This window comes from Silurus meridionalis, chromosome 27 (genome assembly GCF_014805685.1).
Source record: "Silurus meridionalis isolate SWU-2019-XX chromosome 27, ASM1480568v1, whole genome shotgun sequence".
Lineage (NCBI taxonomy): Eukaryota > Metazoa > Chordata > Actinopteri > Siluriformes > Siluridae > Silurus > Silurus meridionalis.
In genome coordinates, this window is record NC_060910.1 from 17,582,880 (window position 1) to 17,599,231 (window position 16,352).

Genomic DNA, 16,352 nt, shown 5'->3' on the forward strand with positions numbered 1-16,352 from the left:
CATTCACCTTCACTGTTGATTTGTGTAAAGCTGCTTTGAGACAATGTCTGTTGTGAAAAGCGCTATAGAAATAAACTTGACTTGACTTGACTTAAATCAGAGAGCTGTTGTTTAGTTCCTACTTGAAAGCCCTGAAAGATTACAATTGCAGAAAACAGAAGCAGTTGACAGTGTCGGCAGCAGAGTAACACTGTATGGTGATGGAGGGTGGTGCTGGGATCTTCATCAAAGCAGGACTTGTGCACTAATTTAGACTGGAACGGGTTCGAAATCTTGGCGTCTGATGCATGAAGTCAGACACTTGAAGAAACTGCTATGTTTTAGAATTTTGTTAAAAAATTCCTGAAGTCTTTCCCTCATCATGTAGGACACAATTAGAGCAACAACAAAAAATAAAACCAGGACTAGAGCAATGATGATATATATTATATTATGTGATCCTCCACTTGATCCTCCATTTGCTCCTCCACCTGCTCCTCCATCTGATCCTCCATCTGATCCTCCACCTGCTCCTCCATCTGATCCTCCACCTGCTCCTCCATCTGATCCTCCACCTGCTCCTCCACCTGCTAAAACGTCACAGAGACTTTATGTGCTGCATCAGTAAACCAGCTTTGATTCTGTAAATGTGTAGTTGTATTGAAACCCTCTCAGAACTAGACTGATAGACGAGACATGAGACAGTAAAAAGATCTAAACGAGGTTATTTAGGTGGAGATTCAGCGACTCTTTACTTTGAATACTTTGCACACGTTCTCTCAGTCGGCCTCATGAGGTCGTCACCTGGAACGGCTTTCCAACAATCTTGAACATTTCCTAATGTGTTGGGTGTTTGTTGGGATTTCAGGTGACGACCTCATGAATCTGATGTAAGAATACCATGAGTTTGCAAAGCCACGTGGACATGAGGGAGGATAAGGAGAAAGTTGTGTATGAACCTACGTCATAATATGAACGAACCAAACACATACCCAAGAGACACCTGACCAAAACACACACACACACGGCTGCATAAACATGTGAGTCATAGAGACTCGCGCTACATGTGGGTACGTCCTGCTTACTGCCCTGAACAGAGCGAGAGGAGAATCTCTGACACTCTACATCATCAGTAATATGAGTAAGAAAATAAGTTGAAGGTGTGTGTGTAAGTTTTTACCTGGATTCACACTGTTCCTGTATGTCAGATACTGCTTTAACCACTTGATGCATCTGTGGTTCAGGTAGTGCGTCCAGTATTCAGCTTCTTTTTTCCAGACTTTCAGGAACTGCTCAGCTTGATGGTTGTCTGCAGTCCAGGTTCCACTGCTGAGATTCAGCCTGATGAAATCTTCTCCATCATAAAGGATCTGGAGTGATCCTCTAGTTGTGTTGTCATCACTGATCTCACATGTGTACGTCCTGGTTAGTGTAGGAGCTCCTGCACACACACACATTGTACATTTAGTTTGAATTGAACATCTCCAAATATCATCTATATTAAAAAACACAAACAACAAGAACTACTGGAATTCAGTTTGAATTGTTCTGAAGAGCAGCTCTGAGCAGGTTCATATTCATGTGTGTTTGTATTTATAACAGAAGAAAATATCGTGATCTTATACAATAATTAGAAAAACATCTGTTTTTAAATAAGAACTTGGTATAGTAACTGTTGGAAAACTGCTGTGTTGTAGGAGAAACATCACATTCAGGACGACATTCAGAAAATAATAAACATCCGTCACCACACCATCGATTATTATTATTCAATTACAGAATGTCTTCTCATTGAAATTATTCTGCCAATGGTACAAATATGAAGGAATCTATATAAGGCACAGGTATGAGCTTGGATCAGAGGTCACACAGAGCACAGAGCAGCTCTCTTTACTGCTCACTGTGTTCATTCTCACCTTTGGTTTGATGAAGGAGCTCCTCCACACGGCTTAGATGATACTGGAGGTCCAAGTGGTCACCTGACATGTGGGATTTCTCACTTTTCCAGTAATCTGGCACATCAACATCGATCTTCTTTATCCACTCGGTCTTGGGAATCACCCCTGTGTCACTGCTGCTGTAGGACACGAAGGTCTCCCCGTCCAGCTCCACAGTTGTGGTGGCGTTTTGTGATGAGACGACAGTGAGATACTGCAGCATGTGGGAGCCTACAATCTTATAAACAATGATTTCATAAGGAGTCAATGATCCCTTTAATGACAAATTTATCATGTTCATTTTGGACACTTGTCTGTCACTTGTCATTTTGTGTCCCTCACAGGATACAATGAAACGAGTTAATAACGTTATTAACGTGTTCATTTTGACAACCCTAATGTGTTACCTAATTGCAATGATCCAAAACACAGCAGCAAGTCCATCTCTGAATGGCTGAAGAAAAACTAAATGAAGACTTTGTTATGGCCCAGTCAAAGTCCTGACCTGAATCCTATTGAGATGCTGTGGCACCTTAAAAAGGTGGTTCCTGCTTAAAAAAAAACCCAATGTGGCTGAATTACAACAATTCTGCATAGAAACAGATTCATTGTAAGTTATCGCAAACGTTTTGGATTTTGTTTTCCCTCAATAATAAAAACCTTCATTTAAAATCTGCATGTTGTGTTCACTTGTGTTATCTTTTACTAATATTTTAATTAGTTTGATGATCTGAAACATTAACGTGCCACAAACATGCAAAAAAAATATTAAGAAACTTTATTGTGGAACTTTTTCACACCACTGTAAAACCATGTGTTCAGGAATGTGTGCGTTCCCAGTTGTTTACATCATTGCCCCCCTCTGTTTTATCCAGGTCAACCCACAGACTTCCTGTTTCCTTCTGTCTGCTCATTGTGACCTTCAGAAACTATTCTTCAGCGGTGTTTGAGAGAGACACAGGAAGTTACAGCATATAAGCTGACTGGCGCAATGAGAAAAACAATATTAACATTTCCCCAAATAGATTAAAACTAAAGTAATGAGTCTGTTTTGAAAATGTAGGAAGTAGAAAGTAAAGATATTTGTGTAAAAATCTAATGAATGAAAGTAAAAAGTCCCAAAAAACTTCACCGCTGTTGATCGACTCCTTTGTATGTCGTGACATTTTAGAAAGAGAGAAAATGTAGAAATATCTGTAGAAAAGAATCAAATCTTCCACTTCTTCTGCAGCAGAACGTGTTTGTGTCCCCTCTCTGTCTCTGGTCTAGATTTCTCCATAACACCCCCAACTACTCCTTACACTGAGTTTCTTGAGACCTTCAAGATCTTAAAGATGGGATTTGTGAATTAGAAACTTTTTTTTATTATTCCCAAAGTGCTGCATTTCTCAGTGCAGTAGGAGTAACACATTAAATCATCTCACAATAATATAAAAGTTAAGAAAAGATGAACATACCTGTAGACGGGGAGGAAAAAAAAAAAGCGTTAAAACAACCAAGTCCAGAATTTTCATCTTCGCGCAGGCGCTCCAGAAAAGATGTGATGAATCCGCGCACGTTCGACTCCCTTATATACCGGACAGAGTGGGTGGAGTTTTAAACCCACGGGGCTTTTCCCTTTTATATGAGGGAATTCTTTTACCAGATGTTCATCAAATTCAGTCTAATTTAGCACTTTCCTACACTTATTTATATATATTTATATAGAGGCTATATTAAGTGACATTTTACCAAATATATGAAAAACAATGTTTTTAACTGCTGATCAGCTTCATCAAAATCCCACTTTAGTTTAGTAATGAAACAAATTCAGAGAAAAGTTCATTATTTTTAATGTTTTTTTATTTTTATCAGACAAACATTTTGACCTAAAATAAACTACTTATAATGAACGTATTTAAGAAATAAAATGGGCAATTGAATAAAGAAACACATCGTCTTCATTTCAGTTTCAAAATTTTAATAAACATGTGCAAAACTGTGGATCTGGACAAGTTTTGAGATGGAAAAATGAAGAAATGAAAAGAGCAATAAATAAATAAACATAAACACTACTATTATAATTTACATTCATGACACTCTCATTTGATATCTCAATTGATATATATATATATATATATATATATATATATATATATATATATATATATATATATATATATATAATAAATATAATAAACTATAGATCAAATATTCAGAACCGTTTCAGTTATGAAAATACAAAACATGGTGTAAAATTGTAGCTACACAAAAGCAGCTTCACTTCACATTTCATCCAGTGTGGAAAAAATACATAAAATAATCTGTTATTAATAACTAAGTAAATTGTTTTGTACCATCCTCTATATATATATATATATATATATATATATATATATATATATATATATATATATATATATATATATATATATATATATATATCATCTATATTAAAAACACAAACAAGAAATGCTGATATTCAGCTCGGATTGTTCCAAAGATTTATTTTCTAGAAGAGCAGCTCTGTGCAGGTTTATATTAATGTGCGAGTTTGAAAGAATAATAATAGAAATGATTATGATCACATACAGTAATTGGAGAAACAGAAAAGTTTTTTATATAATGATGGTATATTTTATTTTAGATCTTAATAAACACATTCAGGAAAATCAACCAAACGTTTCAGTTTTTTTCATTGAGTCAAAAACCATGTCTTGTCTGAATCCATGTCTTTTTTTTGTGTCCCTCACAGGATAAAATGGAACTTAACACGTTTTAATTTACAAACTAGCAGAGTTACAACATGCCCTGGTACAGGAAACCAGGAGGAGGGTGGATGGGATTTTTTTTTGTATTAGGATTTAGTGTGTCACTCCTACTGTCCTGCACAGTAAATCCTAACTAGAATGTGACATTTCCTAAAGGAAATGTGACATTTCCTAAATCAAATGTGTGGTAAAAACACACAAAATCCGCGTCACATTTCCTAAAGGAAATGTGTGTAGTAGTAGTAGTAGTAGTGCGTGCCAGTATGTTAGTGTCAATGTATGTGAATGAGAGCTGTTTTCCCATTCATTTCTATGGGGGAGATTAATTGCCCCCAACTGCCCGTCGATCCTGGGGTCGTTGACGAACGGGGGGTATACGGGTGTGATCCTGTCTCTGCCCCGGACAAGATGATACGTCGTACGAGCGTGTCGGGCGAACGCTGGCCGATCTGTGGCGGCTCGGATTCCCCATTCATTCTCTATGGGGGCCTGTTTGACGAGGAATTCCCGGAATTCCGAGCGGATCTGGAATTCCGAGCCCATACAGATGTGACCGGCTCCGGATCCCCTACGAGTGGATATGCCGTATGTGCGTGTCTGACGCTCGAGGGCCGAGCCGTGGCTCGATCTTTAAATTCCCCATTCATTTTCTATGGGGCACTAACTGCCCCCTAGCTATTGCCCCCTGGGGTCAAAATGTTTGAAAAAATTCCCCCGTGGTGCTGGGACGAAAACTGCGAGACGAGTTACGCGCCGGAATAATCCTGATGATCCACAGCATTGTAATAGTAGCAGTGCGCCGCACACACCACTAATACATCTCACAAAAATATCAAAGTTGAGAAAAGATGAACATACCTGTAGATGACACTCCAAAAATAACAAATGATAAAACAACGAAGACGCCCATAATGTTCATCCCCGCGCAGGATCTCTGTTAAAGCCGTGAAGAACCCGTGCGCGCTCTCGACCTGAATGTGCGCGTTCTCGACCTGAATGTGGCGGTGCTTCTCGTGTCACGCCGGACAGCGAGAGACATTGCGAAAGAACTGTTTTTGGGTGTGTCTGTGTGTGTGTGTGTGTGTGTGTATGTTCTCACTTATGTTACTTTTGGGTACATTCACCAGAATACACACCGGTGCAATGGGACCACGTTGACAATTGAGTACAGATTTTATGTCATTTGTGTGACTATACTGTAGCATTGAGCATGCTCTAAAACAGTGTAAAAGATAAAGATCATTATAGAAGATCAATTAATCATTTAATCCAATAATTAATGTTTAATTAAAACATTATAATTTACACCAGAAAAAACTCTCATTATTTACAGCCATTATTTGTTTCTAACTTTGAATCTTAGATTATATATATATATAATGAAATATAGAATGAAATGTATAATTCTGTCCCCTCCCCCACCGCCTGCACAGCAGTTACAGGTTGAGATGAAGTTATTAGAGGAGAACATGGGATGGAATGGGGATCTGGAATTCAGTTCAAATTGGTCCAAAGATTCATTATCTAGAAGAGCAGCTCTGTGCAGGTTCATATTAATGTGTGAGTTTGTATGTATAACAGTAGAAATGATTATGATCATATACAATAATTAGAGAAACATCTTGCTTTGGAATAAAACCTTTGTATAAAGGCTTCAACAATAACGTCTCAAGGTTACGAACGTAACCATAGTTCCCCGAGGGTACGAGACGCTGCGTCGAAACGCTATGGGAACGCCCCTGCGTGACCACGCTCTGACCCACGTGTGAAATCTAGCCAATAGGCAAGCCGTGACGTCATAGACAGGCGACGCTATGTAAACCAGGAAGCTACAAGATGGCTGTGCGGTGGTAGCGACATTAGCTTCTGCAAAGAGAGAAGGTAAGCGCCGCAGGGATGCAGGGAGTGTGGCACGGAGACGCAGCGCCTCGCCCCTCGGGAACTAGGGTTACGTCAGAACCTTGAGACGCCCCTTCAGGAACTCGAGCTGCATCGAAACGCTATGGGAACGAGTGTCCAATCACGCCACACTGACCAGACCCTGCCGAAAGAGTGAGGGCCTCGGCACCAGCACGCAGGACAGAGGAGCCCAGGGTGGCTCCGAGGTAGAGGCCATAGAACCTGACAAAGGTCAGCGGGGTGGACCAACCCGCAGCGTCACAGACGTCCCGGAGTGACACTCATGTGGACCCGGCCGCAGAGGCCGCCACACTCCGGCGGGGCGAGCCCTGACCGGGGACCAGGACTCGCAGCCGAACAACTGCACCGACCACCTCCAAGGACTCGTCCTGTGGAGATAAGCACCCAGTGCTCGCACTGGACACAGCCGGGTCTCGTAACCCCTGGTCGGGGGCTATAACAGAGGAGGGCAGAATGCCTGTAACACGACACATCGTATGGGAGCACCCAGCCTCGTGTAATAACACTCTGGCCGTGCCAGGGGGCACAGCCTCCGGGCGCCGCGGAGGAAATGCGTCACCAATGGGACCTCCCCAGCAAACACGGAAACCCTCAGGGTCGAAGGGGTTAACCCTGCGGCAAACTGTACCTGCAAAAACACCAGAACTGAACCGACCGGGCAGTCATCTGGGGGAGACAACCGTGCCCGCAACTCGGCCGAGTCCCACACCACGCCGAGAAAGTGGCCCTCCGCGCTGGGAAAAGTACACACTACACGGAGTCCCAGTCCGAACCCCAGTACCTTCATGCAGGCGGGAACAGCACCTCAATGCCAAACCGCCAGGTGCTCTAACGAGCCACCATCAACCAATCACTGATATAATACAGAATGCGGATGCCCTGAAGCCGCAGCGGGGTCAGTGCTGCGTTCACGCACTCTGTGAAGGCACGGGGTGAGGGCGCTAGGCCGCACGGAAGGACCGATATTGGTAAGCTTCGCCCCGAAAGCAACCTCAGGAACCTCCCGTGCGCGGCGAAGGACGGCTGCATGGGAGCATGCAACCTCCAGATCTAGCGTATGACAAATCAGTCCTTGGACTTGACCTGAACCCGAGCCTCAAAAGGGAGTGGTTCAAGTAGCTGAGATCCAGAATGGGATGCAACCCACCGTCCTTCTTCGGAACAACGAAGCACGGGCTGTAGCAGCCTGACTCGCAAACTGAGGGGGGGGGAAACCACCTCGATGGCCCCTGTCCCCAGGAGTGTGCGCACTTCCTGTTCCAGGACCAGAGCCTGCACGGGTCCCACCAGGGCGGGACACACCCGGTCGAGCCGGGGAGAAGAAGATGCGAATCGAATCGCGCAGCCCTTCTCCACAGTACGCAGGACCCCCGAGAGACTCCAGGCAGCTCTACAGACTGACAGAAAGTCTCCACAGGGAGAACCAACCACTCGGGGCTGGCCCCCGACCCACTCAGAGCGGCTGGAGCGGTGCTCTGCAGCCGACCACACCTCCTGAGAGGCGGTGGAAATCCCCGTCCGCAGCAATCATACGGGCGGAATACAGGGAGCAAACCGCTGGAGAAGCTGCGCCCTGAACACGACCCGTGGCAGGGCTAACAGACAGTCCTCCTGAACCCGAACGGCAGGAGCAGCGTACTGCGGCCTTTGAAGCCCCCTGAGAGGCGGCGGATGACTCTCATCCGCAACGAACTGTCGGGCGGAAATAAGGGAGTTAACCGCTAGAGGGAGGCAGCGTCCTGAACACCCTGTGGCAGGGCCGACAGACCGGCCTCCCGGTGGTGCCAGGGAGGGACGAGCACCGTAGCATGAGGTGCGCACCGCCCTCCAAGATGCAAGACATCAGGCCTACGCACCACAGCGTCACCAGGTCAGGCCAGGAGGGGACACCATGACGCTCAGAAGGAAGCTCGCATCATCCCCCATAGCAGGCCAGCCTGGTATGCCTGCAACACACTCATCGTGTGGAAGCAACCTGTAGCCTGACCTGCCGCGCAGCGCTACCCACCAGAGCCAAGCGGTGCTTCGTAGGCAAACCGATAGCCGTCACAGACGCAACACTCGGGGAGAGATAGCTAGCTAGCGTCTCTACCACAAGCGGCAACTTCCCGTAGCCGAGCCACGCAGCTCCAATAACATTTGCGATGTCCCGATGTTCTTTCACAGCGAAAGAACATCGGAAAGCACGCGCGCCCACAGGCCTCCCAGGACCCAGACACCTCGGTGCGCAGATCAGGGGAGGCGCTGAGGCTGTGACAGTGCAGGAAACGCACAACCAGCTCATTGGCACGCGTTGCTCCTGACACACGACCGCCCAAGCTAATCCAGCTCGGACCCGGCCCGTGCCACGAACTCAAGGAGCTCCATATACAGCACAGGCTGTGAGGAGTCCGCAGGCTCGCCAGCATCCACCAGCTCATCCTCCTCGGAGAGAGAGACATGTAATGCTGCGCCGCCCGCACCGGGAGAAATTTCCCCTAATTTCCCCTAATTTCCCGAAATTTCATCCACCTCGGAGGAAGAATACGGAGCACCGCGTCACACACACGGAAAAGAACCGATACCAAACGAGCGCCTCCCGGGAACGGAGCTCGGCTAGCAGCCGAGCGCATAGCCACACGGCTAAAGCTAACAGCCGATACCATCGAGCCAAAGCCTCGAGGAGAGCGCTCACCTCGGAGAGCGCTCTCTGAAATTCTCCCACCTCGGAGGAAGAATACGGAGCACCGCGAACGCACCGGGGGAAGAACCGTTTCCAAACGAGCGCAATCCTCGGGGACGGGAGCACGGCTAGCAGCCGAGCGCATAGCCACACGGCTAAATGCTAACAGCCGATACCATCGAGAGCCAAAGCCGCTAGGAAGAGCGCCACCTCGGAGAGCGCTCTCTGAAATTCTCCACCTCGGAGGAAGAATACGGAGCACCGCGTCACACGCACGGAGAAGGAACCGCCAAACGAGCGCAATCTCCGGGAACGGAGCTCGGCTAGCAGCCGAGCGCATAGCCACACGGCTAAATGCTAACAACCGATACCCTCGAGCCGACTAAGCACGCTCCTAAGCTAAGCAAACAACACATCGGCTGCGTGAGATGTTGAATCAGTGTTACGCCAGATTTTTTGCTTGCGTATGTTTTGACAATAGAGGGCGCTGTTGCTAAAATGCAGCTTAAAACAGACCGTCTAGAGCAGCGGTGCACAACCCCCTGACCAGCACCGGTCCATGGGTCAATTGGTACCGGGCCGCACAGAAAGAAGACATAACTTACATTATTTCTGTTCCATTTATTATCTGATTCTGAACAATGTTTTATTTTGGAAAATGACCGGATTCTCTCCCCCACATCTGTTTATGCCTCGGTTGGGGACCGCTGGTTTAAAGAAGTTCACTACGCAAACAGCGTAAATTCAAACGTCAGCGTCCACTGTTCATTAAATATTGGTGCGTGAACGCGCATAGCGCCGTGCACGTTACCATGAACGCGCTTGGAGAACAGTCTGCTGTCGTGTCATAAAACAGTCATTTTAAAATCACGTTTATAATAATAATAATAATAATAAATCCAGTGGTTTTCCTGATCCAATCACAGCGGTTCAGGAAGTGTGATGTGCTGCAGGAACAACATGTGGGAATGAAAAACTCCTGTTCTGTGTGTGAAATCTGGTACAGGAGCCCCAAAGATTGTAATATTTCTTATTTATGGAACAGAAACAAACACAGGGGGACAATCAGAGTCTCAGGAGCTTTAACTAAAGCAGAAAGAGAGGAAATGTATTGAGTAGACACGAGGAGCAGGACTGGGTTTCTGCACAAACAAAATCTCCAACAGATCTCAATTTATATTCTCAATAAAGTGGATAAGTGAGAATTACAATTTACTTCATGGCTCCTAAAATTACACACAGTTTCAATCTCCATGTGTGTAGAATTAATATAGAATTACAGTCGAGCTGCTGATCAGCTTCATCAAAATCCCACTTTGGTTTAGTAATGAAACAAATTCAGAGAAAAGTTTATTATTTTTAATGTTTTTTTATTTACATATCAGTGTATAAGAAACATTTTCACCTAAAAGAAATTACTTATAAAATAGTTTTTGTTTAAAAAACCTGGACAAGTTTTAAGGTGAAAATAATGGGGTGAAAAATAAAAGAAAAGAAAAATTCCCTTTTAATTGAGATGATTGGTTATTGATCAGAAGGTCCAGGGTTCATCCCCCCACACCGTCACCCTACAACTGAGATATTTACAGAAAAAACATTCACAGTGCTGAAATGTACACATGAGACGTAAACTTCTTCTCTTTCCAGTTTATAAGTATAATTTAAGGAGAGAAACTTGGGGGAGGAAATGAAAAGAGCAATAAATAAATAAATAAATAAATAAATAGAAACACTAATATTATAATTTACATTTATGGCATTTTTGATCCCTAAACAGAGTGACCTACAGTTATACAGCTGAGCAGTTAAGGGTTAGGGGCCTTGCTCAAGGGCCCAGCAGTGGCAGCTTGATGGTGGTGGGACTTGAACCCATGTCCTTCCAATCGAATCTATTCCCATACTTGTGAAAAGAAAGAAATAAAACTCACAGTAATAAATCTCTGCAATAGATTTCTAACAACAGGAAATGAGGATGTGCTTCATCAGAGGGTCAGAATCGTCTTTACTGCCAATTATGATGGTTTGCATGTATAAAAAAATGTCATGGTGTGTTTATGCTATAAAAATATAAAAATAAATACAGTAATAAATAAAGATAAAAGCTATACGATAGATAATAAATATATGTTTGTGTTTGTGCAGGCAGGTCAATGCTGATGGTGGAACTTTGATCTTGTTCATGAGGTCAGTTGCAAAGAATCTGTTTTTGGTCCTGATGGTCTCCAGCCAGTGGGAAGTTATTTAAAGTTTGCATCTAGTGTGAAAGGGGTTTAGTACCGATCCTAGCTGCCCACTTTTGGGTTCTGAAGGTGTACGAGTCCTGTAGAGGTAGAACATTGTAGCCAATCACCTTTTCAGCAGAGTGGATGTTAAGGTGCAGTCGGATATTCTCTTAAACAGCGTACAAGATGGTGAAGAACAACCTTGGGTGAAATTTTTTTTTAAATCAGAGCTGGTGTTTAGTTCCTACTTGAAAGCCCTGAGATTTCGGTTGCAGGAAAGGGAAGCAGTTGACAGTGTCAGCAGCAGAGTAACACTGTATGGCGATGGAGGGTGGTGCTGGGATCTTCATTAAAGCGGGACTTGTGCACTAATTTAGACTGGAACGGGTTCGAAATCTTGGCGTCTGATGCATGAAGTCAGACACTTGAAGAAACTGCTATGTTTTAGAATTTTGTTAAAAAATTCCTGAAGTCTTTCCCTCTTCATGTAGGACACAATTAGAGCAACAACAAAAAATAAAACCAGGACTAGAGCAATGATGATATACATTATATTATGTGCTCCTCCATCTGATCCGCCACCTGATCCGCCATCTGATCCGCCATCTGATCCACCACCTGATCCTCCATCTGATCCTCCATCGGATCCACCACCTGATCCTCCATCTGATCCTCCACCTGCTCCTCCATCTGATCCTCCACCTGCTCCTCCATCTGATCCTCCACCTGCTCCTCCATCTGCTCCTCCACCTGCTAAAACGTCACAGAGACTTTATGTGCTGCATCAGTAAACCAGCTTTGATTCTGTAAATGTGTAGTTGTATTGAAACCCTCTCAGAACTAGACTGATAGACGAGACATAAGACAGTAAAAAGATCTAAACGAGGTTATTTAAGTGGAGATTCAGCGACTCTTTTTACTTTGAATACTTTGCACACGTTCTCTCAGTCGGCCTCATGAGGTCGGCACCTGGAACGGCTTTCCAACAATCTTGAACATTTCCTAATGTGTTGGGTGTTTGTTGGGATTTCAGGTGACGACCTCATGAATCTGATGAGTTTGCAAAGCCACGTGGACATGAGGGTGGATAAGGAGAGACATAATATGAATTAACCAAACGCATACACGAGGAAAACCTGACCAAAACAAACAAACACATCTTCATAGAGACTCACGCTACATGTGGGTACGTCCTGCTTACTGCCCTGAACAGAGCGAGAGGAGAATCTCTGACACTCTACATCATCAGTAATATGAGTATTACAAAGAAAATAAGTTGGTGTGTGTGTAAGATTTTACCTTGATACACACTGTTCCTGTAAGTCAGATACTGCTTTAACCACTCTATGCATGCAGACTTCAGGTAGTGCGTCCAGTGTTTGGCATTACGCTCTGCATGCTCCCAGACTTCCAGGAACTGCTCAGCTTGATGGTTGTCTGCAGTCCAGGTTCCACTGCTGAGATTCAGTCTGATGAAATCTTCTCCATCATAAAGGATCTGGAGTGATCCTCTAGTTGTGTTGTCATCACTGATCTCACATGTGTACGTCCTGGTTAGTGTAGGAGCTCCTGCACACACACACACATTGTACATTTAGTTTGAATTGAACATCTCCAAATATCATCTATATTAAAAAACAAACAAACAACAAGAACTACTGGAATTCAGTTTGAATTGTTCTGAAGAGCAGCTCTGAGCAGTTTTATATTCATGTGTGTTTGTATTTATAACAGAAGAAAATATCGTGATCTTATACAATAATTAGAAAAACATTTTTTTTAAATAAGAACTTGGTATAGTAACTGTTGGAAAACTGCTGTGTTGTAGGAGAAACATCACATTCAGGACGACATTCAGAAAATAATAAACATCCGTCACCACACCATCGATTATTATTATTCAATTACAGAATGTCTTCTCATTGAAATTATTCTGCCAATGGTACAAATATGAAGGAATCTATATAAGGCACACGTATGAGCTTCGATCAGAGGTCACACAGAGCACAGAGCAGCTCTCTTTACTGCTCACTGTGTTCATTCTCACCTTTGGTTTGATGAAGGAGCTTCTCCACACGGCTTAGATGATGCTGGAGGTCCAATGCCAAGTGGTCACCTGACATGCGGGATTTCTCACTTTTCCAGTAATCTGGCACGTCAACATCGATCTTCTTTATCCACTCGGTCTTGAGAATCACCTCTGCATCACTGCTGCTGTAGAACGCGATGGTCTCCCCATCCAGCTCCACAGTTGTGGTGGCGTTTAGGGATGAGACGACAGTGAGATACTGCAGCGTGTGGGAGCCTACAATCATATAAACAATGATTTCATAAGGAATCAATGAACCCTATAATGCCAAATTTATCATATTTGATACAATCTTTTGTAAAACCTCTGCACCACCTGCATTAACAATTTCCTTAAAAACCTGTTCAATACAATCTGAGACTTGCCCCCTAGTGGATTTGTCTCTGCACTGCACGCAATAGCAGGCTTTAGGCAGGTTTTCTTCATGCTGCCTTCATAAAATGACTTGCTCGTGTTTTGCAGGGACGTGTCTTTGCAGGATTTGGCAGTTAATACTATTTTCCATAAAATGTTCATTTTGGACACTTGTCTGTATCCATGTCATTTTGTGTCCCTCACAAGATACAATGAAACGAGTTAATAACGTTATTAACGTGTTCATTTTGAGACCCCTAATGTGTTACCTAATTGCAATGATCCAAAACACAGCAGCAAGTCCATCTCTGAATGGCTGAAGAAAAACTAAATGAAGACTTTGGAGTGGCCTAGTCAAAGTCCTGACCTGAATCCTATTGAGATGCTGTGGCACCTTAAAAAGGTGGTTCACCCTAGATTTCTCCACCACTACTCTGATCACATGCACATTATTCTGATCACATGGACATTATTAACTTGTGCTGTTAATATCATGAACAGCAGCTACGCTAATTTCTCTCCACTGCTTCTCTTTCTCTTCCCATCCCGAGACACCCTGAGGTTGGCCAGCTCCAGTCACGTCCCACCTCATGAAGATTATAGACTTTAAAGAAGTAGATGCCGAACTCGAAAACATCCAGAACCATCTAGAGACGTACCAGTGCCAATTGGATCCCACTTCATGTGTGGAGTTTGTCATTGGACCTCCTGAAGTGTTTTAAGGCTCTGGCATGGAGAAGCTGATGCTGGATCTGTGATGATCACAAATGTTGAGCTCAGTAGCTCCTACTTTTATACCAAAGACTGTAGAAAGAACATCACTTATAATCTTATACTCCAGTGCTCATGTTAGTTCTCACTCTCCAGTGTTCTGTATTGTTGAAAGATTTATGATCAAACTCTTGATGTCACCCAAATGAGGATGAGGTTCCCCTTTTGAGTCTGGTTCCTCTCAAGGTTTCTTGCTCATAACATCTAAGGGAGTTTTTCCTTGCCACAGTCTCCATGCTGCTCTTTAGGGATAAACACACACATGGGGGGACATGTCTGCGGCTCTATTTATGTTCATCTCCATTAAGTAGTGTATTTTATTCACTTTAAATAAAGCGATTCTCTTTAATGTAGTTGATTCAGACTCATTCATAAATTAGTTGCGTCAAAAATGCTGATTTCGGATGTAATTTTCCATGAATCTGCTCTATTAGAGATTAAAATCTGACTTATGTAGTGAATGTTAGCTTGTGTATAATAGCGTGTAGCATAGTGCACTGACACTAACACACCAAAACCCTTTCCCATACAGTGTTTTATTTGGGACGACTTGGTATAATGTTAACATTAACACACAATGAGCATATTGTTTATCTGTGCATTTACTAAATTAACACTGTGTTACATCTAAACTGACCACACTGTATTTTTATAATCAGTTTCTATTCTGTTCTTAAGTGTCTTCATTAATTTGTAAATAAAATGTTAAACATTTTTTAAATTCCTTGTTTTTATTGTTGTGATTATTTTTTATGATAATTTTACTTTATTTATGTAAAGCAGTTTAAATTATCATTGTAACTGATGCAGTCTCCGTGCTACAATAATAATGATAGAAACAACGTTTTTCACTGTGGGGACACTGTGTCTTTATACTGGAAGTACAATTTGACTGTATTATTTGTGTCCCCCTTCAAAAATTGCTCATGAGAAATTTTATATGTAATGTCCCTCATACTGTTGATTTGTGTAAAGCTGCTTTAAAACAATGTCTGTTGTGAAAAGCGCTACAGAAATAAACTTGACTTGAAACTTGACTAGCCACACCCACAGTCCCTTAAACACGCGCACCGGGGCACACACACGCACGCGCACGCATGCGCACACACACACACACACACGCACGCGCACGCACGCACACACACTACTCCTTAACCTCCATTAGAAACTTCCGCACACTTAACAACTCTACAGCGGCCACACGGAGTTTCTTGAGACCTTCGAGATCTTAAAGATGGGATTTGAATTAGAAACTTTAGTTTTTATTCCCAAAGTTCTGCATTTCTGCAGTGCAGAAGGAGTAACACATTAAATCATCTCACAATAATGATAAAAGTTGAGAAAACACGTACATACCTGTAGATGCCACTCCAAAAAAAACAACTGTTAAAAAAATGAAGAAGTCCATAATGTTCATCTTCCAGCAGGAGCTATGGGAAAGTAATGAATCCGCACTTCGTCCGACTCACTTATATACCGATTGGGTGGAGTTTCACAAAGTCCCGCCCATATACACAGAGAAATGACACATTCCTGATCATCATGTCTTCTCTGCTTGTGCTCTTTTATGCAGGATTTTCCTTCTGGACACATTTATTTGGTAACAAAATGTGAAATTCGTTTTGTAATAATTCATTTATTAGGGCTGTGAAAAGTAATGCATTAAAA

At 43.2% G+C, this 16,352-nt stretch overlaps 2 protein-coding genes across 2 annotated transcripts; both read right to left on the bottom strand.

The window, feature by feature from the left end:
* Window positions 1–525: 525 nt before the first annotated feature.
* LOC124380981 (class I histocompatibility antigen, F10 alpha chain-like) lies at window positions 526–3,440 on the bottom strand (the record flags this gene model as incomplete). The annotated part of the gene is made up of 4 exons (XM_046842352.1): window positions 3,374–3,440; window positions 1,896–2,154; window positions 1,160–1,420; window positions 526–569 (listed from the first exon to the last, which is right to left on the bottom strand). Coding segments are annotated over exons 1-4 (621 nt in total), but the record flags the coding sequence as incomplete, so codon positions are not given.
* A 7,161-nt stretch (window positions 3,441–10,601) lies between these two features.
* On the bottom strand, window positions 10,602–16,132 carry LOC124380968 (class I histocompatibility antigen, F10 alpha chain-like). The gene is made up of 4 exons (XM_046842332.1): window positions 16,041–16,132; window positions 13,518–13,775; window positions 12,770–13,039; window positions 10,602–12,223 (listed from the first exon to the last, which is right to left on the bottom strand). Exons 1-4 carry the CDS (start codon window positions 16,099–16,101, stop codon window positions 11,844–11,846), a joined length of 969 nt encoding a protein of 322 aa, XP_046698288.1. The 5' UTR covers window positions 16,102–16,132; the 3' UTR covers window positions 10,602–11,843.
* Between the last annotated feature and the right edge of the window lie 220 nt (window positions 16,133–16,352).

What these genes read in the sequence shown, in the direction of transcription:
- LOC124380968 (XM_046842332.1), bottom strand. Translation starts at nt 16,101, where the DNA reads ATGAACATTATGGACTTCTTCATTTTTTTAACAGTTGTTTTTTTTGGA. An exon ending in TTTTGGAGTGGCATCTACAG is followed by an intron (nt 13,776 to 16,040) that starts GTATGTACGTGT and finishes ATATGATTGTAG; the next exon opens with GCTCCCACACGCTGCAGTAT. An exon ending in GCTCCTTCATCAAACCAAAG is followed by an intron (nt 13,040 to 13,517) that starts GTGAGAATGAAC and finishes GTGTGTGTGCAG; the next exon opens with GAGCTCCTACACTAACCAGG.